Source organism: Lissotriton vulgaris, chromosome 12 (assembly GCF_964263255.1).
Source record: "Lissotriton vulgaris chromosome 12, aLisVul1.2, whole genome shotgun sequence".
Lineage (NCBI taxonomy): Eukaryota > Metazoa > Chordata > Amphibia > Caudata > Salamandridae > Lissotriton > Lissotriton vulgaris.
Genome location: NC_141700.1, coordinates 741,735,139 through 741,761,728, shown reverse-complemented (window position 1 = coordinate 741,761,728; position 26,590 = coordinate 741,735,139). Strand labels below are relative to the sequence as shown.

Here is a 26,590-nt window from a genome sequence, read left to right as displayed (position 1 = left end):
GATTCTTGAAAAAGTAGAATAAGCAATAGAAGCCACATCTAAATGCCTAGGTGTTTGCACTTTGTTAACTCTTATCAATCTGGTGGTAACTATTCTATACGCTCCTGATGAGACCAAAACAGTATGGTTAGTCCTTTTGAGTCATTTAACACCCTTCAATATGGTTGAGCATCAAGTTCTTAGGAGCATCTTTAAACAGTAGATGGGTAAAAGAGTAATTCTGACACCTGTTATACAGGTAATCTGTGGGGTTCACCCAGGGCCTCCTTTTCCCCAGGTGTCTGTTTCACCTGAAGTATAATTCATGTGCAGATGATACACAACTTCCAACTAAGATCTCTATCACCCAGGTCAAATATGGTAAATTGTTGAGTTGTTTGTTGGAAATAGAGACCTCTGGGAGAAAGCAATATTACATCAACAGAGGCAGGGAAAGTCTTCCAAGAAGAATGGAGGAAATATAGTCAGACGTCTTTACTAAACCAACAATCCTTGAATTCCGCTGCAGCACACACAACATTGTTCCTCCAGCTGAAGGCGATGAGAAAGAATCCCCTCGAAACCAGAACACTCAGTCACCTTCTCTGAGAATGGAGAAAACATTAGGGAAACAGATTAGGAGAAGCTCAACTGCCAAGAATTAGCTCTAGTATTAAAAGGCCACCAAACCCTTCAAACCCTCAGCAAAGTGTGAAGCCGTCATTCTGTACTAAATATTCGGCCCTAAGGATGGTCCATTGAACACTCCAGGAGCCGCTCTAACATGGCTAAAAAATGAGAAAGATAATTCTACCCTCTTCCTCAAGGGAAGAGTGAATGCAAGCACCCAACTTGAAGTCAACAAAATGCCATGCGTGGAAACCCCTGGGTCATGAAGGACTGGGCCTATGGGCCTAGTAACATGTCTCCTCCCTTAAATGGACAGCTATCTAAACCCTATTATTGCCTCAGCAAGCCTTGCTACAAAATCAATCCAGGGACCCACATCATCTAATGGCCGACAGGACCATGTATAAAACCACTGGAAACAAATAACAAAGACCCTCCAGTTATGTTATATTATGTTACAGAAATTTTTTAAGTACACGCATTACCAAAGTTTTCTTGACGCTGACTTCACCTTAAGTATATTGGAAACGTTAGTTGTCAAACAGCCCTAATTGTTGAAAAGCCAAGTTTTGAGCTCCTTCTGAAAGAGATCAAAATGGGCAGGGCTCTGATAGAAGGGGGAAGGTTATTCCAGAGCTTAGTAGTCGCTGTGATGATACTTATGCTCCCTCCAGTTTGTTTTTCGGAATCTGGGAACCACCATTTATTTGGCCCCTGCAGAAAGGAGAAATCTGCTGGGGGTGTACCACTTAAAATAGAGCCTCAGGAACTCCGGGACAGTATTATGTAGAGCCTTATGGGTGATACAGAGGGCTTTGAATTTGATACAGCTTCTCACTGGGAGCCAATGAAGTTTCCAAATTTCTTGGAGACAGATTTGAATTTGGGAATGCCTAAGAGGACCCTAGCGGCCTCATTCTGCACTGTCTGCAGTCTATTGAGATATTTTTCCTGCATGTTCACATATAGGCCATTGCTGTAGTCTATGATAATATTAAGGTGGTAATCACTGTCTTTTTGTTATGGACTGGGATAAAGTGAAGAATTGTTTTGATCTTCCTGACTAAGAAAAACAAGCAAGAGGAAACAGTGATGTTTACCTGGTTACTGAAGTTAGCTTTATGTTCTTTTGAACTCCTAGGTATTTGACTTTGTCCCTGGAATGGGGGAAGGCCCAATTCTTCCGGCCACCAGAGTGGGGACCAGACTGGGGAGAGGTTATTGTACAGCACCACCTCTGTTTTACTTGAACTGAGTTTCAGGCACTGTCTGCTCATCCATAAACTGATATCCTGCATACAGTCATGGAGTTGGGTAGAGACTTTGTCACTGTTTTTTAAAGTTGACAAGAAAATTTGAGTGTCATCAGCATAGGAGGTCAAGGTGGCTAGCTCCCTCACGTAAGTATTGAACAATGTAAGCATGATCGAAGATCCCTGCGGGACCTCACAAGGAAAGGAAAAAAGGGAAGATTCATAAAGGCCCAGAGCTACAGATTGTAGTCTACTTGTGAAAAAGGAGTTAAGTAAGGTCAGGTTGTTATCCTCGATTTCTAGTACACTCAGCCGGTTGATCAGCAGCTTATGATCGACTATGTCGGAAGCTGCCAACAAGTCAATAAGAAAAAATGCTGCAGCTCCTCTGCTGTTGAGAGCAACCCTAATCTCCTCTGTAGCCTTGATCAGAGCTGTGTCCAAATTGTGTCCCATCCAGCAATTGACTGTCTGGTAAGTACGGGTTGAGCTTAATGTTCATTGGCTGTTCCGCTATTTTTGCAGGAAGATGAAGGTGTGAAATGGGACGATAATTGTTGGGGTCAGCTGGGTCCAGGCTAGGTTTCTATGAGTTGGTGTTAATCGCTTGCTATGACATAAGTCGCAACCAACGTTCCCTCTAATTTTTTTCTTCTGTGTGTGGCAGTGTAAGGTCTCTGTGCACTGCAGCCAAGGCTATATGCGCAGAGACAAATAGTAGTTTTGGTGGCAAATACCACTTCAAACTTTTGTTTAAAAAAGTGAACAGGATGAGCTTTTGCACATATACAGCACCCCACAGACATGATTCATCATAGAGTCCACCTCTAACTCCATCTTCATCACCTTTAGTTTAACATTCATCATCCTCATGCTCGTCTCCAACCCACATCTATTTCTTCTCTTGTCTACTACTCAGTCAGTTGCTCTTACTTCATCCACCTCTTTCTTTACCATTCTTTAGTCATATCCTTCTTGGTCCTTACCTTCATCATTTCTATGATCACGCCATCCTCTATTCACCCTCCTCCATTTCCCATCCCAGCACCTCATCAACATTTCCGCATCAAGATTCTACAATTCTAGATCATGTTTGCTAACCAATAGAGCCATAGGTATGAAAAACTGTTCATATTGGCTTTTCTGGACTACTGATGAAAGGACACCACCCCAGCTACTAGTTAATCAATTGCTTTTAACATTAGTGAGATATGTGTTCTGCCTTTGGAAATGCCCAAAAAGGCCACATTTATTTTAAGCTCAAAACACTGTGTTGTAAATCCAGGTATGAGACTCCGAGTAGCTCTGGTCATTTATATTGATGACATAACATACACGTTACCCCAATCTTATGTCATAAATAAAAGGCTGAGTAGAATATAACTTACCAAGTCACAGATTATAGAAACACCTTGGTAGTCAGTGCAATAGTACACTGGTTTATCTTTTGTATTTAGGATCTGAGGGATTACAACATCAATATATTCCATTTTTAAATACTTATATGACAAACAAAGAGACCTTGTTGGGACAAAATAAATGCACAGTCACCTTCGCCCACAAAGTGTGGTGTTTGTGCCTTATTGTCTTTCTAATTATGATAGACTAATTTTTTACCTCCCGAAACTAAGAGTAGGCATTGCTGCCATGGGACAGCCGACAGTGCTGTTTTCCGTTTATTGGGAACTTTACTGCCCCTGCTGATGCTGTGTCTGTGTTGCTTTAGTGAAACTTGTGAAAAGTCTTCACTTCAAAAAATTCAAAGATGTGGCACTGGTGGTATGTAGTGCCACAAGTTAAGAATAAAGCAAGAAGAAAGTAAAAAAAAAAAGTACTAAGATATAAATACTAGTTTCACATTTTCAATTACTTTCCATGGGAGGCAAAATACCATCCGATTATTTTTGTCATATGTCATCTCTTATGTACTGTGTGCTGAGAGCTGTCATGTCTGTTTTGTTGTGGTAAGAGCTGCACAGGATTCCCTCCTTTTCACATGTGCATGATAATAGCCATCCCCACTGACACACCTATCCCCAAGCACTTGAAGTAGCCCAAGGCATTGGTCCTATTCAAGGAAATTATCAACAAGTCTGAGAAAGGGAGGCTGCAGGCTGTAAAGACGATTACTTCAGGTTATTTGAAGAATGAGTTTATTCGTGGAAACAGGTGAGAGCCAGGGAGCACGGCTTCCAGTCCACGGAGCAAGAAGTAACTGACTCCTGGACTGGAACGGCGTGTGAGAATGCAACAAGCATTCCATGTCTCGCTCTCAGAACAAAAAGTACAAAGTAATAACAATATAACACATTACTTCCTTTACACAATGAAATATAATAATGTAATACAAATAAGGATAACATTTAAAACTCACTACAACCACATGACAAACTCATTGAGACACCTCTGCTACCCCAACAGAATCCCTGGATACTGAAGGCATCTCACTCGTACCTAATGACACCCCTTCTAAAACATCTGTAGTTTCCAATGGCACTTCCTTAGACACATCATCACTCTTTCCAACAGCACTCTCCACCACCTCCTTTTCCAAACTCACACCTGAAAGAACAGCAGTTTGCATAGCTCCTGGGTCAAGGAATTCTTCCATCCACTCAGAGTCCTTTACATCATCAGAACACTTTAAACTCTCACGTAAAACATGCAAATTATTTCCAGAACATAAAGCAATGCTTTAAATTCCACACTTTACCATCATCCAAACTCACCGGCATTGCACAAAAGCTCTACAACAGGGGTCTCCAAACTGGTCTTGGAGGGCCGGATCCATGAAAGATTTTTGGGATATCCCCATTGAGATACATGAAGTAATTTTAAAAATCTGGCATGGATCCGGCCCTCCAGGACTGGTTTGCAGACCCCTGCTCTACAATCTCTTGTGGTGGTCAAAATTGATTTTCACCCTTAGAAATCTTATCAGGTCTCTTCACTCCAACCAAATCACCTACTTTGAGATGCACTTCTTTCACACCTGGAGTTTTGTTGTAATAAGATTTACTCTTATCATGCATCTGAATTATTCTGCCTCTGACTTCCGTAGCTGACCACTGTTGCAGTGTGCCATCACACAGCCAGGCAGGAGAAAATTTACATCTAGGTTTCCTGCCTCTCATGATTACGAAAGGAGACAAACCAGTGGCATCATGAGTAGTGATTCTATAAGTCCAAACTGCCTTCTGTAATTCAAGTTTCCAATCATTCCTCTTGTTCAAAGCTGCTTGAATGTCACCCTTAAGCACACAATTAAAAACGCTCAACAGTGCCATTACCACTCGGATTGTAAAGGGCAGTAGTCTTATGTTTGATGCTTACTGTATCAAAATACTCCTTAGCAATCTTGGATGTGAATTGCACCCCATTATCACTTAAAATGCTTGCCGGAGGGCCTTCCATTACAAATAAATTGTCCAGGAACTTTAAGACAGTATCAGTATCACCTTTTTCAACAATTCTAACTGTTGGCCATTTGGAAAATAAATCGATGGCAATCAAACCATATTCCTTAGACTCTTCCACGGGACCAAAGATATCCACAGCAACCACTTCTCATGGCAATTTATTAATAAGACCTTCACTCATAGGAGGTTTTGAAGTTTTAAAACATTTGTCAACAGATAAACAAATCTCACAATCTCTTACAAATCTCTCCACAGCCTTGTCCACACCTGGCCACCAGAATATACCTTTAACAATGATTTTGGTTCCTACAATTCAAAATGACCCTCATGACATACCATTAACACTTTGTTCCTCAAATTCTCCGGAGGAATGACTCTGTCACCTCTTACAACAACCTCCTTATTCACGACTGTTCAGTTCTGACCTCCCAAAACAGTCTCAAAGTATCAGTAATATTATCCTTCTTGGGCCATCCTTTGCACAAACACTCCAAAACCTGTTGCAATGAAACGTCATTACTTTGCTCCTTCATCCATTCATTTCTCTCAATAGCTGGCACACCAGCATCTTGGTTGAATGCAATGTTGAAATCTCACCAAGGATCATCCAAACTTCATTCCATAGGGACAGGCAATCTGGAGAGACAATCAACAACAGCGTTTTCCTTGCCAGGTACATAAACCAAATTGTAAATGAATTCTTTCATTCACATGAAAATTCTTGCTATTCTTGCAGAAGCTGTAATACTACCCCCAGTTGTAAGACTTTTTACTAAGGGGCGATGATCACAGGTTTCGCCCAAACAAATATGCCAAAATGCTCTAAAGCGCAAGTCAAAGCTTCCCTCTCAATGATTGGATATTTAATTTTAGTGGGGAATAAGGACCTGGACGCAAACAACATTATTCTTTCACGATTATCAACACCCTTTTGTGACAGTACAGCTCCTAAACCTTTGTCACTTTTGTCTGTTGTTAAAAAGCATTCCAAATTGGGATCAAAACTACATTTTGTAAGTCATTTTTCACACAACTGAACTCTGCATCACACTCACAGGTCCATTCAACTTTTGTGTTTTTCTTCAATAAAGAACGTGTGTTGAAAACTTTACTTGTAAAAATGTTGTATTAATTTTTCACAATATTGAGCCATTGCTAACAATGATCTCACCTCCTCCTTGCTGGTAGGGGCAGGTGAATCAACAATGGTATTGACTAGAGATGGTTTAGGTTTTACACCATCCTCACTAATACCATGTCCTAAATAGGATACACTCCTTCGAGCAAATTTGCATTTGCTGATTTCCACAGTTAATCCAATGTTTTGCAATACATTCAAAACCTCTATGAGTTTACAATCATGTTCCTCTTTGCACTTAGCAGCTACTAAATGTCATCTTCAAAAAATTTAACAGCATTAATTTTCCCCAGCAATTTGAGCATTAAGCACTGAAAAACAGCAGCTGAGGCGAGGCCAAAGGGCATACTTTTGAATTGGTAACAGCCGTACAATGTTATAAAAGCTGTGGGCTTCCTTGACTCAGGCTATAACGCCACTGGATGGTAAGCCGCTAATAGATCAATGGTGGAAAACCAACTAGCGCCCTTGAGGGATGATACCATTTCCTTGATTTTGGGCAGCAGGAACCTATCAATATCCTTCGCCGTATTGTCTGTGCTATTAATCACAAAGTTACCCTGTACACTTTTAACACACTCCCATTCGTTATTTTCCTTGTCAACCTCAGAGTCAGTAGGACCTTCGCCCTCGTAAAAATATTGAACATTGCCTCTTTTTCTCCTGCACATTTTACTGAAATGGGCAATTAACCCACAAATACTATATCTTTTCTTTGCAGCGGGGCAGTTTCTGCTGAATGTCAAATGTTCTTTACTTCCACAACGAAAACATTGCTTGTCTTTTGGTTCTTTCTCCTTCCACAGATTCCTTTGAGTCTGGTTAGAAGTTTTGCCCATGCTCTGTTGCTGTTGTCCTTGGTTTGTAGTTTGGACTACAAAGACCGCTCCTGTATCCTTGTCGGAATCTTTAAGTTGTGTTGCACACCTTCCAGACATTTCAGCCTTACAATAGAAAGTATATCTTCTAAAGATGAATCCCCATTGACCCAAAAGCGTTCTTGTATTGCAGAATTATTACAGTGCATGACTAATTGATCTATTAGTAACTCAAAATGTAAATTCCCAAACTTGCAATCAATAGCAAGTTTCTTTAATTCATCAACATATTCATCTACTAGTTCACCTTTGCTCTGCTTCCTCTGGAAAAATTTGTAACGCACAACACCCATGCGTACTTTAGGTGTAAAGTATTTATGTAAATCCTTCAAGGCTACTTCAAAATCATCAATTTCTGCATTCACTGCTATCTTTGGCATGCGATTATACGTTTTTATCCCTAGAGGACCCAAAGAATGTAAAAGTATTCTCTTCTTTTGGTCTGCCTTCATTTTCCCTACTTCATCTACAGCATTGATGTAATTAACAAAATAAACTTTCCATTCTAACCACTCCATGGCTGGACGAGGTCCTGACGACCAAAAGGAATGAGGAGGACATATTATAAAATTTTGTTGAGACATACCTTCTTGTTGAACTTGGTGATCACCTTCCTCCATACATGTGTCAAATACAAGCAATGACAAGAATATTGTAAAAACAATATATATATATATATATATATATATATATATATATATATATATATATATATTGCTATTAAGATTTGTAATGAAAAGTTGTATTGTATATATGTTTTCATCGGTAATATGCAGATCCACTACGAGCAAATGCAGCAAAAAGTACTTAAAAATAAATATAATTTCCAAATATCCGCCTCCCCGACTTCCTCACCTGTTCTGAAGTATCACAGATGCAAAATAAATAGGTTTTCCTGTCTTACTTCCGTCAAGATGAGCTTTGCAGGCACGAAGCGATAAATAGAGTGGTTGATAAGGAGTATGTCATTAAAATGGCCTCCACGTAAAGGTCATGGTGCTTGACCTAACGCAATGCATCCAGGGAAGGATCTGATGTATGCATGTCACAACTTCACTAGAGGATGGAACGTTGCCCGAAAGACGCAGCAAGGCAGTCACCAACGGTAAAGTCGCAGCAGCCAAAGTGGAGATTACTCACTTAAGAAATTTAACGAAAACGAAGGTTCCGATTCTGCCTCGGCCAAAAGCTGATAATGTACCAACCGATGATTCCTCTTTTCTTTTTTTTCCGGTAGGATGTTGAGATAAAATTCCTTCTTACGTTTTTTAGGTCTCGCCTCCGCAGAGTGCATGCACTGCAGAGAAAGGAGACATTTAGCCATCGGTAGAGCTTTCCACTCAAAAACGTGCATGCATTGCATTGCTTCCAATGCCAACACGTGCATGTCTGGCTATTCACTTGCAGGAGCGAGCAGCTGGTGCCAAATGTCATCAATTATTGGGCGCCAGCCCCTCGCTCCTGTGAGAGAATCTTGCCGGCCCCCTCCTCTTGCCCCTCGGCCCTGCTGCCATCGAAGGAGGAGTGCACTTGTGTTTTTTTTTTGTGTGTTTTCAGCGCTTGTTTCTTAAGAGAGTGACAAGGTGAGTGTCGTTGTTTCCTCTAGGTGTTTGGTTCCAGCTCGCTCCCAGCCAGGATGAGATCGGAACAAAAAGTGTGCTGTTGGCGGTCCTCTAAATGAAGCATTTGTGTTTTGCTATGCCGTAGCTGAAAATAAGAGCTCTCCTTCATCAGTGGCAGGCTGCTGCTCCAAAAGCTCACAGAGTGTGGTCAGCACATTTCACTAGGGTCAGGCCAGGTCCTGGATCCGGTACAAGACCCTGCACGCAACCTGGGAATCATCCTGGACTCCGAGCTCAAAATGGACCTCCAGATCAACTCTGTCTCATCTTCCTGCTTCCACACCCTCCGCCTCCTTCGTAAGACCTTCCAATGGATCCCCCTTGAACACCGAAAGACAGTCACTCACGCTCTGGTCACCAGCAGACTCGACTACGGCAACGCACTCTACGCTGGAATAAACAAAAACCTCATCCGCAAGCTACAGAACATCCAGAACGCCGCCGCAAGACTGGTCCTCAACCAGCCAAAACACTGCCACATCTCCCAGCACCTGCGCACACTCCACTGGCCCCCCATCGAGGCGAGAATCACCTTTAAGATGCTCACCCACCCACACAAGGCCCTCCACGGCACCGGACCAGCATACCTGAACAGCTGGCTCAAATTTCATGCACCCCAAAGGACCCTACGATCAGCCCAGCTCTCCTACGCCGTGGTCCCCCGCACCAGAAAGACCTGATCGGGAGGCCGCTCCTTCTCCTTTCTTGCGGCCAAAGCATGGAATGCCCTTCCGCTCCACCTCAGACAGACAACATCGCTCCCCATCTTCGCAAGAAACCTCAAAACCTGGCTCTTTGACAAACCCCCTCCTTGATGGAATGGAACCTGCGCCCCCCCCCCACCCCTAGCGCCTTGAGACCCTTAGGGGTGAGTAGTTGCGCTTTAACAAACTCCTGATTGATTGATTGATTGACAAGGATAGAAAAGCACAAAAGTCATTGTTAGAACCGGCTGTCTCTAGTTGGCAGAGGTATGCACTTCTGACAAATAGGAACACACCTTTTCTAGTCAGGGCAAGGGGATCACACCCTTTGATAACCCCTGCTCACCCCCTTGGTAGCTTGGCAGAGCAGACAGGCTTATCTCAGAGGCTGTGTGTTAAGCATTTATGACCACATACAGTAATAAAGTGAATACACTACAAATGGACACGACACAGTATTATTATGAAAATAAGGATTTTTATATAAGGCTTAGCACAAGACCAAATAACGACAAAAATATACCACAATCTCAATAAATACTCTTGGAAGGAAAAATAATAGTTCAAGTGTGGTTTCTTCTTAGCACAAAGTTTTTGGTATCAAAAGTAACTCTTCTTCGGTAAAACACAGTTCTTGGCAACAATGTAACCCACACTAGAGTCACACGACGTCGAGGCAAAGTTAATCCAAAGGTTCGGCGTCGACCGCGAGGAGTGCTACGTCGAGCCCGGAGTCGCACAGACCCCCACAACACAGTACCTTGGAAAAGCAAAGCACACGATGATCAGCGGCGTCGAGATGTCCGTCGTCGCGTCTCCAGCGTGGATCCGGCCTCGGAGTCTGGGCGACCTGCAGCGGCGTCGACAGATGTCAGGCAGGAGCAGCGCTCATGAGGTAAAGCAGGATACGGCGTTGTCGTCGATGTCGATGATGAAGTTGCAAAGAGTGAGCAGCGCTCACGGCGTCGAGAGGGCACGAAGTTGATGCGATCAGCAGCGGTGCAGACCTGGGGTCACTTGGAGCTGGAGCCGAACTTGCTACTCACTGGCAGTGCTGCTGGCGTCGATCGGGCCCGGCGGCCGGCGTCGAGGAAGCGGGACACTGGAGCCGTTACTCACGATGTCGAGCTGGATTCGGCGACGTCCGTCGAGGTTGCTGGTTTTTTTCAGAGGTGCTGGATTTTCAGGTTCCAGCAACAAGCACTTTTTAGCAGATGAAGTCCTTTAGCCCTGTGACTTCAACAGGAGGCTGGCACTCTTCCAGCCCTTGGAGATTTTCTTAACAAAGCTTGAGAGTACACACACAGTTCCTCTCTCCTGGTTCCTTGGCAAAAATAAAGAAGCAACTGCAGGATTCCCCCAACAAACAGCACACTGACAGAAGGGGTAGGCAAGTCCTTGGATCAGCAGGCTTCTTGTCCTTGGTTCAGGTTTCCTTGTCAGAAGTGATCTAAATTCTTGGTTCAGGGGTCCTTCTCTTATACCCCTTTTTGGCTTTGATCCCTTTGTCCATGCAGGGGAATTTCCCCACATCCTGGGTTTGTTGTGGGTGTAGCCAGGCAGAGGCACCTGGCCTATTCACTGTGCAGGGCTGGGTCCTCAGACGCCCAGCAGGAGGTGGAGCCAGCATTGTCACTGGCAGGAGCAGAGCTATCAGTCTCCTGGTAGGAGGTGGGGCCAGCATCGTCCCTGGCAGGCACAGAGCCATCAGTCGCCTGGCAGGAGGTGGAGCCAGCATTGTGTCAGGCAGGGCAGGCTATCAGGAGCTACTCTCCCCCTACTCTCAATGCAAATGTCCCACTCATCCCACACTGACTCATTCATACCTCTTGAGCCACCTAGCTCCTGTCACACACACACCAAACCAGCAGAAACCAGAAATAGTTAGACAAGAAAATAGCCACTTTCTAAAAGTGCTATTTTCAACCCAGAGCCCAAAAACCATCCACACAAACGGATGCGTGATTAAACCCTGAGTTCAGGGATACCAAACTCGACATTGCACCATGCTCCCCGAGCCAGCTAGGATTATAGCATTAATAACCCCGGCAGCCCATTCTAACTAATGGAGAGCAGGTTACCTTACAATAGTGAAAAACGAATATGGCTGTAATTCACTACTAGGACATGCCAACTTGGTCAGGCGTGTCCTACCTTATGCTTACAATGCACCCTGCCCGTGGGCCTACCATAGGGGTGACTAACATGAAGTTAAGGGAAGGTTTAGGGACTGGCAAGTAGGTATACTTGCACAGTCAGCGTGACAGTACCAGACTGCACGTAGGCATGCAATGGCAGACCTGTAGACATACTTTTACTAGGCCGCTCTTGTGGGTGGCACGACATGTGCTGCAAGCCCACAAGCAGCATTTGTATTTACAAGCCCTGGCACTCCTGGTGCACTAGACTAGGGACTGACAGTAAACCAAATAAGCCAAACATGGAATTCAATCAATACAGCAATTTTACATAGGGAGCACTTACACTGTGGCACTGATCAGCAGTGGCACAGTGCCCAAAGCAATATACCAGCAAAAACATCGTAAAACAGTGGAGGCAAACAGAAAAAAATGGAGGAGAGACTCAAGCCAATGATGTCAGGTCTAACAGTCATGTTAAAAATAAACACAGGTGATTTTAAATGAAGTTCCATTTGAGCAGCTGTTGGAGCCTTTGCAGTGTCTTTAACATGAAACAAATAGCTGGTATGTTTTCTTTAAAAAGGCAATTGAGATCTGTACAGAAATCTCTTGATATCATGTCCAGAAGTGGAACAACAGAACCCCTCCCTGGAAGGAGCAACTGGTGTCCGCTCATAAATAAAGTCCTAAATCTTATTAAATAAAAAGATATTCTCTGCTAGTCGTGCCTGCGCTATTTCCTTGAGCATAATAGAACGCTTACAGCTCTCTAAATTGTATGGGTGCATTATACTCATTGTTTAAATGCACTCACATATATTTTATTGTTTGCAGTGTTTTATGACTATTAACACCTTGGCTGTGGGGCGAATTCCGCCGCAGTGCTGAACATTCCAATCGCGGGCGTGGCTCGGACGGCCCTCGGCTGTTGCATGCATATGCCCACTGTAACTCATGAAGGACGGGAGCCCTCATGAGCACGGAAGGGGTTAAGATGCATTTATTCAAATCATATCTGCATTGAAATCTCGTATGCACATTTCAATAGGATTTGTATGTATTAGAAAGGTCTATAATTCCTGCATGCATAATGTGCAGGAGGACATTATACTCATATAATGTAGCTGTATATCGTTTAAGTTGTCCAAAATTGGAGGTTGGTGTTTGTTTTGAGTCTCCTTGGTTGCTCAAGAAATAAGTAAATGAATCCTTTTTTTATTCGAAGATAATATGATCTCATCCAACTGCAGATGCAGGAATTCAACCTTGTTATTCTTAGATTTAAGGAGATACCCGGAATGTCTTTGAAGAAGACTAGAAGGCGAAAAGGAAGGACACCTTACGTCCTTACGTATCTAGCTGATCTGGGAACCAAGGCCACTGCGAAAGAGCTGAACAACACGGCTCCTATGGAAAAGTACAGAATTGTTGCAATTAAAAAGTTTATTCTGTGATGTATTTGGGGGCTGAACATTGTCTTTTTGTATAATGTGCAGGGACAGATTCGGGGGACTTCCGCATTTTTGGAGGAGAAGGAGCATCTTAGAGCAAGCTCCATAGCCTTAAGCTATCAGACACATTTGACATGAGTATATCTTAGGAAGCCGACACGTGCTGACACCTTTAGAGTATGATACAAGGCAGATAGGCAGAATCCTTATTGAGAGCTGAGTAGGGAAAGATAACTTTTGTTTTCTGCTCAATAAAAAGAGAATTGGATTCAGCTTCTATTCTGAGCTGCATCTCTATTTTGGCTGTGGTGCGAATTCCGTCGCGGTGCTGAACATTCAATACATAACAATACCGGTATTGGCGCTTGAAAGATGCATACCTAAGTTAAAAAACAATATTGTATTCCTTTTTATTTTAGGAAAATATTTTAAAGTTTTTCACCAGTCTGCCCACTGAGACCTCCATCCGTTCCTTTCGTGCTTAGTGAAACAAACCGCTAGTTTTCTGATGCTGTTCATATTGTACACCAGCCCCATGAATGGAAGTCGAAAATTTTAATTAGACAACCATTTCAATAACGAAGCACATTCGTTGCATCGTTAAAAGCTGTGCTGCATGACTGGGGGCTTTCTTGGTCTTAACCTGGAATACAATTAATCTAACAGAGAGGGCTCACTTTATTAATGAAACTGAAGAAAATCAACAAATATGCATCCTAAATCGTCCAAGTACACGGTGCAACCCTCTCCTCGTGAATCTGGTGTTTTGTGAAAAATTAAAGCATTTTTGGGAAGGGGTAAATTAGCGGTGATTTAAAGAAAGGCGCCAGCGATGATATGTTTGGCACTGTTTGAGACCAGGGCTGAACGTTTCAGGAGTTACTGAGTGAGGGCAATAGGATTCCAGTCTGAGCCGCAAATACAGATTGTATACAGTCTTAGAACACTCAAAACGAGTGCAAGTAGTAGAATCGCTGCTGAGTCGCCATCTGTGTCAGTGCGGCCAGTGACAACCTCACTAACTTGGTCATGTGTGGCAACACCAGCAGTGCAGTGGTCAGTGAGTCACCAAAAGAGGCAGTGTCGCCCACACAACTTATAGTAACCAAGTCACTCTCTTTGTTAGCAGGACTAGTGCACCATGCACCAGTGTCATGTTACAGTGCAAACCTAAGTATCTCAACTGTAAATGTAAATTGATACTTGTACAGCGCACTACTCACCCGCAAGGGTCTGAAGGCACTTGTACGAATACCGCTGAGGAACCCATCCTGTCTTTCCCTGTGAGGCGTCCACTCCTGGGCACCCCCAAGGTGGAGGCCAGGCATCCTTAGCGTTGTGGGGGCCGTTGTGGAGATTAAGCATGCTATTGCCCCGAGTTGCAGAGTGGGACTCCATGATTAGAATAGGCACCGAGGCGAGAATTATCAGGTCCGCGGAATTTTGAGCCCAAGACCCACCGAGGCGGGGAATTGAACCCTGGTCCCGGGCTAGACCTCTGCTTCAGGGTCTGCCACTCTAACCATTGAGCCACACTTCTCAACTGCTATCAATGCTGGTGGCATGAGTACTCACCCAAGTATCTCAGTCCCCATCAGTGCAGCAGTGACAAGGTGCAAGGCTTAATGATTTAGGGCCTTATTTATGAAGGCCTTGCGCCACCGGTGCGCCACTTTTAAAATGGGAAAAAGTGACGCACCGGCGGCGCAAGGCCTTCATAAATAAGACCCTTAGTTCCTATCAGTGTCAGTACTACAAGTTCAAGCCTCAGTAAGGCAGCCAGTGCCAGTAACAGTGTTATAGAACAGAGGTTCTTAATCCATACTAGAAGCCGCAGCCCTTCCCAAGCGCTTTCTACTATTTGAACAAGAAAATTATGCACTTAAACAAACCTACATGAAACAAATACACAAATATGAAATGTATTTTGTTCACAAATAAAAAATATCTTAATAGTAATTTTGGAGCTCATAAAAATATAGTTTTATTTCTAATGCGATTTTGTTGTGAAATTCTAGATTTTAGACAAGCATTTAGTAATTCAGCAGTGCCAGTACCACCACTGGAAGGCTATCACTAAGTTAGCATTGTTGACAGTACTACCACCGCAAGGCTTTTATCTTAGGTTAGCATCGGTACCAGCACAGCCAATGCGGGTGGGCTTGTAGCTTAGTTAAGATTGGTTCCAGTTCTACCACTGCAAGGTTTTTATCTTACATTAGCATTGGTGCAAGTACTACCTCTGCGAGGCTTTTAGCTAAGTTGACATCAGAGCCAGTATTAAACCGGATGCCGTGGTTTCTCAGTAGTCACCATTGCAACCGCCATCAATACACCCCGTGGTATCCCACTAGTAACTGGTAAAGTATCCGTGCCACCAGTACAATCTTTAGTAGCTCAGTCAACAGTACCGACAGAACATGGCATGGTGATTCAGGCACCATTAATAGCTCCTTACCTCGAGGCAGGTTTTATAAACGCCTTGGGACCCTCCGGGTAAGTAGTGCGCTATATAAATGCCTATACATTTACATACATTTACATTTACATTTACATAAACTAGCACCACCAGACAGAGTCCCGGTAACACCACTTCATAGTCAGTATTACTGTGAATACCTCGCCTTGAACAGGCCAGCAACGTAACCACTGCAATGGCCACCAGAGTGCACTTGAACAACTGTACACTGGGGGTATTCTACTCAAGTAACCACAGAGCCCCAAATTCAAACTGAGTCCATAGCTTTCTTCAGTAGCTCGGACTGGACACCTAATCATCAAGGTTGCGATGACGCATGACTAGCCTTGCAGCTTGCTACCCCCAAGCCAAAGCCCAGAACTACAAAATGACATTCAAAAGCGAAAGCTGTAAAAGGATATTTTCGGTTATGTTTACGTTGTCTTGTGCTGCTCTCGGGTGCTGCATCGCGCCCTTTGAGCGGGTGACACGGAGAGCTTGTGGTCGCTGTCGCATCTTAACAAGAGGAGAAGTGAAGGGAGGGTCCTGGGGAGAGTTTTTTTAGACCAGCAAAGGAGTACATCCCCAATTCTACAATATAATCAATACAACAAAAATCCTTGGCGCTGAAAAGTCGGCACAAAAAGTGACAAACACAAAAACAGAAAGGTTCTGACAGACTCACAACAGGTTTTGATAAGGGAAGAATCCCTTAAGGACCAAATCCCTCACCTACCTAAAGTGGCATGCTTCATCATTTGGGATTCTCCTCCCAGAGGAAGACCTAGTTCCTCTGGGGGCTATGACCCCCTCTCTGAGAGGGAGGAGCTCAGGGATGTTTTAGTTCCTACTCTAACTGGAATAGTAATTCCATCAATTGAGAATAGTAGTGTGGATAAGAGCGCAGCGCAAAAGAATAAAATGAGTGAAGTGATGATAAAAGTAGCAATGGAGAACTAAATGAATGTTTTATTTGAAAGTTCTCACTGCTAGGATTAAAAAAAAGTGCACCTGTCGTACAGATTGAAACCGCATGTGTGAGGTGAAAGTTTGTGCTGTTGTGTCTTACTTGTTGCTCTGAAAACATATGGAGAGAAGACGGAGGTCTTGATATTCGGGGGTAATCAAGACATTTGGTCCAAAGACTGGTGGCCGGACTCCGTTGGGGACTGTCCCCTTCCCTCCCATCTCGCTAAGAATTTGGGGGTCCTGATTGATACCACTCTTTCCTTTGATCGTCAGGTCAGCAGGACCGTGTCCACCTGTTGTGGCATTATCAGGATCCTTAGAAAGATCGCATGCTACCTCTCCCCGGAGGCTCGGAAGCAGGCCACAGTGGCTCTCATCTCCTCGAGATTGGACTATTGTAATGCTCTGTATGTGGGCATGAACAAGAGTCTTGTCCATCGCTTACAGATGGTACAAAACGCTGCAGCCAGGATGGTCCTCAATCTCCCCAGGCTCTCTTCTGCAACCCTGGCCAGGAAAACCCTTCATTGGCTTCCGGTCCAGTCTAGGATCTCTTTCAAGCTTCTTTGCCTCGCCCACATGGCTATCTATGGCTCTGGATCAGAGGGCATCAGGTCCTTCCTTCATCCTTACACCCCCAGTAGAGCCCTCCGCTCATCTTCCAAAAATCTTTTATCAGTCCCTAGATTTGCCAAAACAAGTTGGGGAGAAAAAGCCTTTTCTACTGTGGTTCCTAAGCTTTGGAACTCTCTCCCGCCTGAATTGGTGGGACTACCCTCTCTGGCACGCTTTCGCAAAGAACTGAAAACCTGGTTCTTCATTGAGGTCCATTCGTAGATGTGGTCTAGGTGATTTGAAGACAATTTGTCGCTGTTTCGCCTTGATGCCCTTGGGCTAAGTTGTGTGGTACAAGTTTCCCCTCACTCACTCACTCACTCACTCACTCACAGGCAAGAAGATGTGAAACAAACAAGCTTTTGCAATGCAATACGACTCGCATTTAAGCGAGACCTATTGCATATTGCATCACGGACAATAGGTGGGAGGGTGGGGGCATGATCAACGGGAGTGCCAGCGGGGGGAGAATGAGGCACACAAAGGAGTGCTCACAGTCAATCTATGGTGTAACACTCGAAGTAAAGGGTCCAGTAGGCATGGGAGGTGACAAATGACGACATATACGTTATAAGGAGGGACCAAAAAACCTCAAAATGAATCACTTCAACTAAGCTTCCACTCCGTACTCAATACTGCATGCCTCGCAAAGCGAGCAGCGCATGCATGCTGCCACTATAGGCTCGACCTAAAAACTAAGAAGGGAGAATCTGTAACAGACTGGACACAGGGGACATTCTTTGCTTCCAGTACACCTGGGCCACAGGCATGACGTCATCATCAGAATTCTATGAATTTCTGTGAGCCATCAAAGGCAACATCTTCGACTGCTCATCAGGCAGTCTACTGACTTATGTGATGCATGATCGCAAACTATATGTAACAGCAATCAGCACCAACCTGCCTTCATTACAAGCCTTTCTCATTAAGGGCGTAAACTCAGGCACAAACTACAGTCACTGCTGCTTCAAAATTGTTACCACTATGCAGTACAGAAACAAAAAGGCAGACTCTGGAAGAACTATGTGTGGCAGCTGAAAACGTGTAACATCACTACTTAAATCATGAAACCTTTAAATTGGGTGACTTTAAAACCTGGGGCCTAGGTCATCTGACTCCCAACCAGCCGCAACGTGGCATATGGAACGGTACTCTAGAGCCTCATCAGCACCCATAAGTTAGTTTCCATGCAAAACTTAAAGGAAGCAATGGAGCCACTCCACACCTTCCTTCCAACATTTAGTGACGTATCGACCATCAACTATATTTTCATCAGCGACACATTGATCCTGAGACTAAGTACGTTTGAAGTTAGCGATTGGACCGTAAGCGACTGCAGATCACTGCATCTGTCTCTGGAGCTTGCATCCAAGTAATCTGCCTAGTTACTCCCTCTGGGCGAACCAACTGACGAAAAATCCTATTAAGCCCTGCCTAGAATCAAGTGGAAAGGCATCTCTGGTAAAAGGATAGATGACTGGGTTGCGACAAAACAGGCAGCGTTGCTGCACATAAAGCTCAATCCTTATTACAAAACTGGGACGAGATCATGAAATATCTTCGCAATGACCTCAGCGAAGGATCTGGGGCAGGCTAGTGAAAAAGGCAGATCTGCTGACCTTCTGCTTACAAAACAAACTCCAAGGAACTACCTGTCAGCAAATGTAACGTGCAAAGAGCCCTGGTGGCCGAAAAACAAGCAAAAACACAAAGTTCAGCACAAGCAGTCAGGACATAAAGAGCACTCCATAGACAGAAAGTATAGGAAACAAAAGAAAGCTGATGAAGAATGACTTAAGATCTTCGCACTGCTTCGAGAGAAACATCAATCCCACTTCTAGGAGCTCTTAAATAAGCAAAACAATTTTTCTCAGACAAAGGAAAAAGGAGTGGCTGAAAGGGACAGGTTACATTATGTAAAAAAAACAATATACATCGACAAACAAGTAAGCGATCAAATCTCCAACTTGGCTGTAATTGTCCCTTATCCAACAGACCAGCCAACTGACTACATTACAGAACAGCCACGGCCCGTGGAGGGAGTTTCGGTGGGGCGGAGAGGCCGGGTGGGGGAGGGGCAGGGTGGGGGGTGCTAAAAACCAGAGTATGGATAATTGAAGGTAAGTAAACAATTTAATTAATAAAACGAATTTCGTAGCGCGCCCTGCATCACATTTAAATGGTCATCTGGGGGAGGGGTAGCGCCAACAAACATTATCACACACGACACCATCAGTGTTAAAGCCGCCCCTGCTAACCATTACTCTGATCCTAATGTAGCTAGACCACTCACCTGGCTCTAATTCTGAAGCCTACCTTGGGTCTACCACTAACCCAGACCCCTGACCCTATATCTGCTGTGTGTCAAATAACTTTGACAATGAACAATACCCTAGCATCACCCTTTACACTATTTTATTTTACCCTAACATTTAATTTAACCTTGCCTCAATTTTATCCTTGCCCATAAATATTTCCCTAACTCTAAAGAAGACCTGCTGCTTTTTAATTGAATGCTTTATTTGACATGGTTTTCTCTGTAATGTACTGGAATGGAGTGAGAGCACGTGGAGCAAGCCCAGCAGACTACTGACGGGGCACAGCTTAGACTAAGGGCCATATGTATGAAGCTATTTTCGATTCGCAAAGGCCGAAATTCGCCGAATTTCGGCCTTTGCGAATCGGAAACGGCCATTTTTGCACATTTGCAATGTATGAAAAAGTAGCAAAATAAGGAAGTGCAAAATTTTGCGATTCCTTATTTTGCCATAGCATTTAAGGAATCGCAATTTTGCGATTCCTTAATTGCTATGTAAGAAGTTTTTTTCTCTTGCGAATTTGGTTTAAGGATTCGCAATTTACCACCAACTGAAAGTTGGTGGTAAATTGCGATTCCTTTTCAATAAGCACAAATTTGCATTTTTCATTGTGGCATGTGACGCACATGCATGCCCTTAGGGCATGTATGTGCGCCATATGCGCACACATGTCATTTTCAGGGGTGCAGCAGGGTGTTCTTGAGACACCCCCTGCACCCTTGAAAATTCGCACAATTTGCGATTAGCAAATAGCAATTAGCAAATTTCCCCTTCATTCCTATGGGCCTCCTGGCCCATAGAAATGAATGGGAAGTATTCCTTATTTGCGAATTCGCAATTTGCGAATTCTCGAACAAGGAATAGTAAGGAATCGCAAAAATTCCTAGATTACCTACATACATACCGTTTTGCGAATTCTAAATAGCGATTCCTTAAGATTCGCTATTTAAAATTCGCAAAACGGAAGTATGATACATATGGCCCTAAAACTCCAGAACTATCCATCCATACACAGACGATCATCCAGGAAGTCAAAGGTTCACCGTGAGAGAATTCACTACAAGAGATCTTTGCCTCAACAGTCACTTTCTAGTGAAACTGAGGGTCAGAATGTTGGCTTCCCTGACAGTAGACAGGATGTCACATATGCACAAGTTGTGTGCTGATTCTACTTGTTATCTTCGAACTTGTACTTCTAAATACTGCTTATTCGGCAGCTCGTTGGCCAATGCTGCCAACTTCAGAGTCTATGGTATCTGCCTGATTCTGAACCCTCAGGATGCATTAAAGATCAATGATGGGCTGTGATGTAAAAAGCTGGACATGTTTCTTGTGCATTCCACCTAATGTTTGCGATCTCATGCACAGGGATTTGTAGTTTGCACAGTCTCTGTCTGGGACAATATGATAGGACAAAATAATAATAATAATAATAATAATAATAATAATAATAATAATAATAATAATAATAATAATAATAATAATAATAATAATAATAATAATAATCTCCCAAATATGACAGAAAAACAGTAAAAGATTATAAACAGAATGACAAACTTTATACTAAAAACTTTTTAAAAACATTATAATGGGAACTGCGCCCTTCATGCACATCTACAGAGCTCCATAGAACGCTTTCTGTTTTTGGAGGAATATGTAACAGAACATGAGTTCTCTCCCTCACTCGACAAGTGATGTTATTTGAATTTTGTATGGTGTAAAGGAAGACATTGTAAAACAACCCATTACCTTTTTTCAGCAGAACAACAAGGAGGATTAAAATTGTTAGCAGGAAAAGGACTGCCACAATCCATATAATTGTGTACAGTGGGCCGGCATCTGTAACATAAAAGAAGAACATGAATTAATAAAGGTATGCATAGTCCCAAGTAGAATACAAACTGCAGGGATTGCATATGGTCTTAGACCCTAAAAGCCCTGAGTGACCTACCTATATACTCATCATACATGGGGTCATAGGGATGAAGTTCTCATTAACTTGTAATCAACTAAGCTTACATTGATTAGGATTTAAAAGTGTTAATTCCTCACTGCAGTTCAGCTTTGAAGTGATGGGTTTGTTAAGAAGTAGAGAGTTAAAGAGACCTGGGGCTCATATTACATAAAGTCCCCCGTGGGTGTAACAGGTGTTTGCGCCCGCTTTGCGCGTCCGGGGGCACTTTGGTATTACAGAAGGGCCCGCAGATGCTTGTGCTGCCCCTTCTGTAACACCAATATCGCCAGCGATATCTTCAAGGGTGCATTTCCTCATTTGCATGGGGAAGCCAGTGATATATTCAAGGGTGCATTCCCTAATTTGCATTCGGCATCCCCCATGCAAATGAGGGAATCACTTTGCCTCTGCGCCGTGCCGTATTACTGACGGTAAGCACCCAAAATATCGATTTTTAAATATCGACTGTCCAGAATATCGAATCAAAAATATAGAGAGGACATAATATTGAATTCTCAAAATATAGCTGCGTAGAATATCGAATTTGAGGTAAGAAATATCGTTTTCCATAATATCGATTTGTTTTTTAGTGTTATGTATGCTAGTGTTAGATCTGGGGGTCTCTAATTGGCAGAGGTAGGTACCACTGTCCAAATAGGGACCCTTGACTCCAGTCAGGGTAAGGAGGAAACCCTCTGGCATAACCCCTGCTCACCCTCTAGGTAGCTTGGCACGAGCAGTCAAGGCTAATCAGAAGGCAATGTGTAAATTATTTGTACCAATACTTACAGTAACACAGTGAAAACACCACAAACTGACTCCACAACAGTTTAGAAAATAAAAGTATTTAATCTAAACTACCTAAGACCAAAACGACAAAAATCCAACATACACAGTTCAAGAATATGGTTTCTAAAGAGTTCTTAAGGTTGCAATAAAAGTTCTTTAGGTTGCGATAAAATAATCCACAGTTGCGTGAAAAGTTCACAGTTGCGTCACGTTTCAGACACAGTACCGTTAGTTGCGACAAAGTTCCAAAAGCAGAAGCTGATGCGGTGGAAAACAAGCGATGCGTTGCTCCTGAGACCCTGGGGAGGCGTTTGCGACAGCCCCGACGAATCCGGTCTGTATGGAGAGGAAGGCCACTTGTATGGATTCCGGTGCATATGTTCCGTAGGAAGTTTGTTATCGCAAAGGCACGATGCGTCGATCTCGTAGGGGCTGCGACGATCTCCGGGGCGACGATGCACGATCCAGCGGTGATCCTCTCTCTCGCAGCTCCTCGATGCGATGGTTTCGGCGATGACTCTCGCAGTGACGTGATGCGGACCGCAAGCAGGCGGTGCGGCGATCTCACCCAGCGGCGACAGGCTCAGATACGCCGATTGTGCGAAGGGCTGGGGCTACTGTCGGGCTCCTCACTTCCGCCCACGCAGTTTCTGCTTCCTCAGCTGCTTTAGCGATCCAGTTTGCATCACGAATGGGCATAGCTGACAGTGGTAGGATTTAGGTTTTCCTACCCTGCAACTAGCTTTGAATCCTTTTAAATTGTATATGTGTGGCTGAATTACTCTGTGCTTTTTAACAATTTCTCCTAGCTACGCGCACTTGCACTTTACTTGATTCTGCTTGCCTACACCTGCTTAGCCTCTCCGATTCGCATCTCTCTTTCCCCCAGTCCTGTTCAGCCGCGGCTGATATGCCAATTGTGCAGAGGGCTGGGGCTACTGTCGGGCTCCTCACTTCTTCCCACGCAGTTTCTACTTCCTCAGCTGCGATAGAGATCCAGTTTGCATCATAGGCATGAGCCTATATATTCCCGATGCAAATGAACGCGGACAGTGGGCGCCCAGTGGGCACGCGAAATGCAGGCCTGCCTGCGCTCGTCAGCATCCCGGAGGCGTCCGGCACCGGCCACGCTGCCCAGTTCCCCACATATCATTATATACCTTCAATAAAGTGATTTCCTACCATCTGAATAAAGTGCCGGATAGTGACCATAGCCAACAGATTATTAAGATAAAACTATCCTGTCCAAAACCTCAACAGTATTTGACAATGCAAGGCTAGACTTGTACCATCAATTATAGGAAACTTATATGGAAACCAAATAATGTGGATGATGTTCAGGAAAAAGAACAAAATCTAGTTAAAGAGTGTTTTAAAGAAATGACAATGAGAACAGTAATTGACCAATGGGAAAAGTTCACACAGAAAATATTGAACCATAATGAAAACACTTTATGTGCACAAACAAAACAAGCGTCCTAGACTGAAACAAGAGAAGCTAACATCTATCTCTGATACACTGTGAGAAAAATTAGACGTACTCGCAACATACTAAGAAACATTTAATCAAGTTTCTGCTTAAAGATGATTTACGGGTACAATTAAAACATACTAATTATAGCCTGAGGAAATTGATCTGGAACAAAAAAAAACTTAAGCCAGACAAGAATTTTGGACAAAAACCTTCCATGCAAGTACTTCAATTCAAGAGAGTTCTGGAGAATGATTAACGGTCTTGCCAGACCGAATAAATCTGTTGTAGGATCTGTCCTAACTGAAGACGAATGGGCTATGTTCCTTATAAAACACATAAACCCAGAAACTTCTGTAAATCTTCAATGTAGCATACAGAAAAAGACGATTAAAACTGACCTAGAATGTGATTATGAAATGTGTATAACTAAATACCAAGTGGCCAAGCTGATAAAGAAACACAAGGATGGGGATCCCGGTCCCAACGGTATTCCTTTTGCATTGTACAAAGAAGAACCAGACTTTTGGTCCGTCTATCTAACTGACGTTTTTAATGAAGTGGTTCAGAGTTGAATAATTCTGAAATCGTGGAATGGCTCACTAATTTCTCATATTTTTAAGAAAGGAAATTGGCAATTGCCGGGAAATTATCATTTAATTTCCCTTCAAGACACTGATGCAAAACTGTTTGCTGGGATTCTAATAATGAGTTTAACAGATTGGACAAAGGAGAAGCATCTGTTTTGGCCCATCCTAATATGGCTGGCGGTGTCTGATAGACACCGCCACCATAATAAACCTTTTCCACCCCGGTCGCAAGGCGGCCGGGGAGGAAAAGCGTCTGACGGTCTTTCCGTCTGCCGCGGCCCCCCGCCGCCATAGTAATATGGCGGGGGGAAATGGGTGGCCTGCGGGTAAGGATGTCTGGCGGATCGCCACCACCCGCATGGCGGTGGCGATCCGCCAGACATCCTAATGGGCCCCCAAATGTCTCAGCTATTGTGGAAAGAAGTAAAATATAACAGAAAATAACATGTTTGTTCCTATTTAAACACAGCGATAGAAGAATTTGGCTTAACAGCAATTGGGAACAACACAATCACACAAGAAAGCTTCAAAAAAACAATTAATAAACTTACCAACCAACTTTCCTTGATAAAGGATAAAGAGATGTTAGTAAAATGAAATCATGCATGGCCAATCGTAAATGGTTTCAAGGGACAAAAGGTTCAATAATATCTTGAGAGATCGTGGTCCAAGAAAAATAAACACATCTTTATCAATACTAGATTTGGTTGTTTGCCAGGATTATGTCACTTAACGCCATGGAAGAGAACAGAAGATGTTAAATTATGCAGGTTCTGTAAATCCGGACAAGAGAACATTATACATACATCTGTTGTGTCTTTGCCCGGACTTGGAATATGATAGAAAATTAATCCTTTAATAATCGTGGAGTAAGGACATGTAGGCAAACACTGATAGCATGTTTAAATTCTGAAGACTTATTAATGAATTCTGCATTTGTAAAAATGTTATGTGCTGTTGGAAAAAAGTTGGAGGTTTTTATTTGACTTACTAATGGATTGTGCCAATATTATATAATCAAGGTTTTTTCACATCACTCACATATTAATTTATCACAGTTAGCACTGCTAGTCAGATTACCACCTGATGCTACAGTATACCACACTCACTTTTGGGACATACTCATTAGATTAGGCTACAACCTGCCAAATCTACTGTGGGTAATACCACTTGCCTTCATGGTGAAGGATCCCAAATGATGCAGGGCGGTACAGGTCGGTAATCTGATGGGAATAATTTTCTCACCACGAAATACTCCAGGTTGATTTCGCGGCTGTACCCTACGGGCACACAGTTAGATTTTATGTATTGACCCATTGCTATCTTTGTTGTTGGTATTTATATCAGTAATCCTACCTCTTCCCATTACCTGGTCTGACCACCTCCTATTAAAATTTGTCATTCCGAACTCTGCCACAGCCCTTCGGGCTAACGCAGGGCAGAGGGTCCCTAGTTACAGGACGTTCCATAAAATATCCATCCCGATGTTAGTAGACGCCCTCGGTCTTTCCTCACCGGAGATGCCTGGCTGACCCGACTCGGACGCCCTCTCAATAGATTCATGGCTCTGACCAACATTGATGCAGTGGTACCTGTTGTTTCCTGCTGCTCAAGAGGTTGGCCCCACCAGCTCCATGGTTTAACAATTCCCTCAGATATAGCAAAAGAAATTGTAGAAAAATGGAACATGAAATTACGTCCTATCTACCTGAGTACAAGAAAGTGTATAAAGACACCTTAAAAGCTCATTTCATTCTCGTGAAGGCAGCCAGGAAAAACTTCTTTCAAGCCAAGATAGAAAATGCCCAAAATAAGAGTAAGGAAATCTTTATCATAGTTATATCCTTTACCGCCCCAAAGGCCGGCACAAAGGAAGGGCCATGCATGGAAGAATGGTCTAAGCGGATAGCTAAATTCTTCCACAAAAAGATCTCAGTGATCCAACAAGCCTTCCCTAACATCTCATAGGGAGAATTGACCTTCTACCTCAATTCTAATAGCAAATTTCACCTCTTGGATCCTCCATCTTTACAAGCTTTCCCTGTGCTTCAGCTGGTAGAATCAATGACCCTTCTCCAAAGCATTAGGTATGGCTCTCCTACCGACCCATGTCCAGCGAATATCCTGAACCTATTAGCTCCCACCATTAACCCCTCGGTAAACCAGCTCTTTAATGCTTCCCTCTCCTCAGGCAACATGCCAAAATTATGC

At 43.4% G+C, this 26,590-nt stretch overlaps 1 protein-coding gene across 1 annotated transcript in view; it reads right to left on the bottom strand.

Moving 5' to 3' along the window:
• LOC147678521 (uncharacterized) overlaps positions 1 to 26,590 on the bottom strand; it is a 180,878-nt gene that overhangs the window by 68,080 nt on the left and 86,208 nt on the right. The window contains exon 5 of the mRNA XM_086946038.1: positions 21,325 to 21,414. Within this exon, the coding sequence (XP_086802164.1) occupies positions 21,325 to 21,414 (90 nt within the window). The remainder of the gene's footprint in view (positions 1 to 21,324; positions 21,415 to 26,590) is intronic.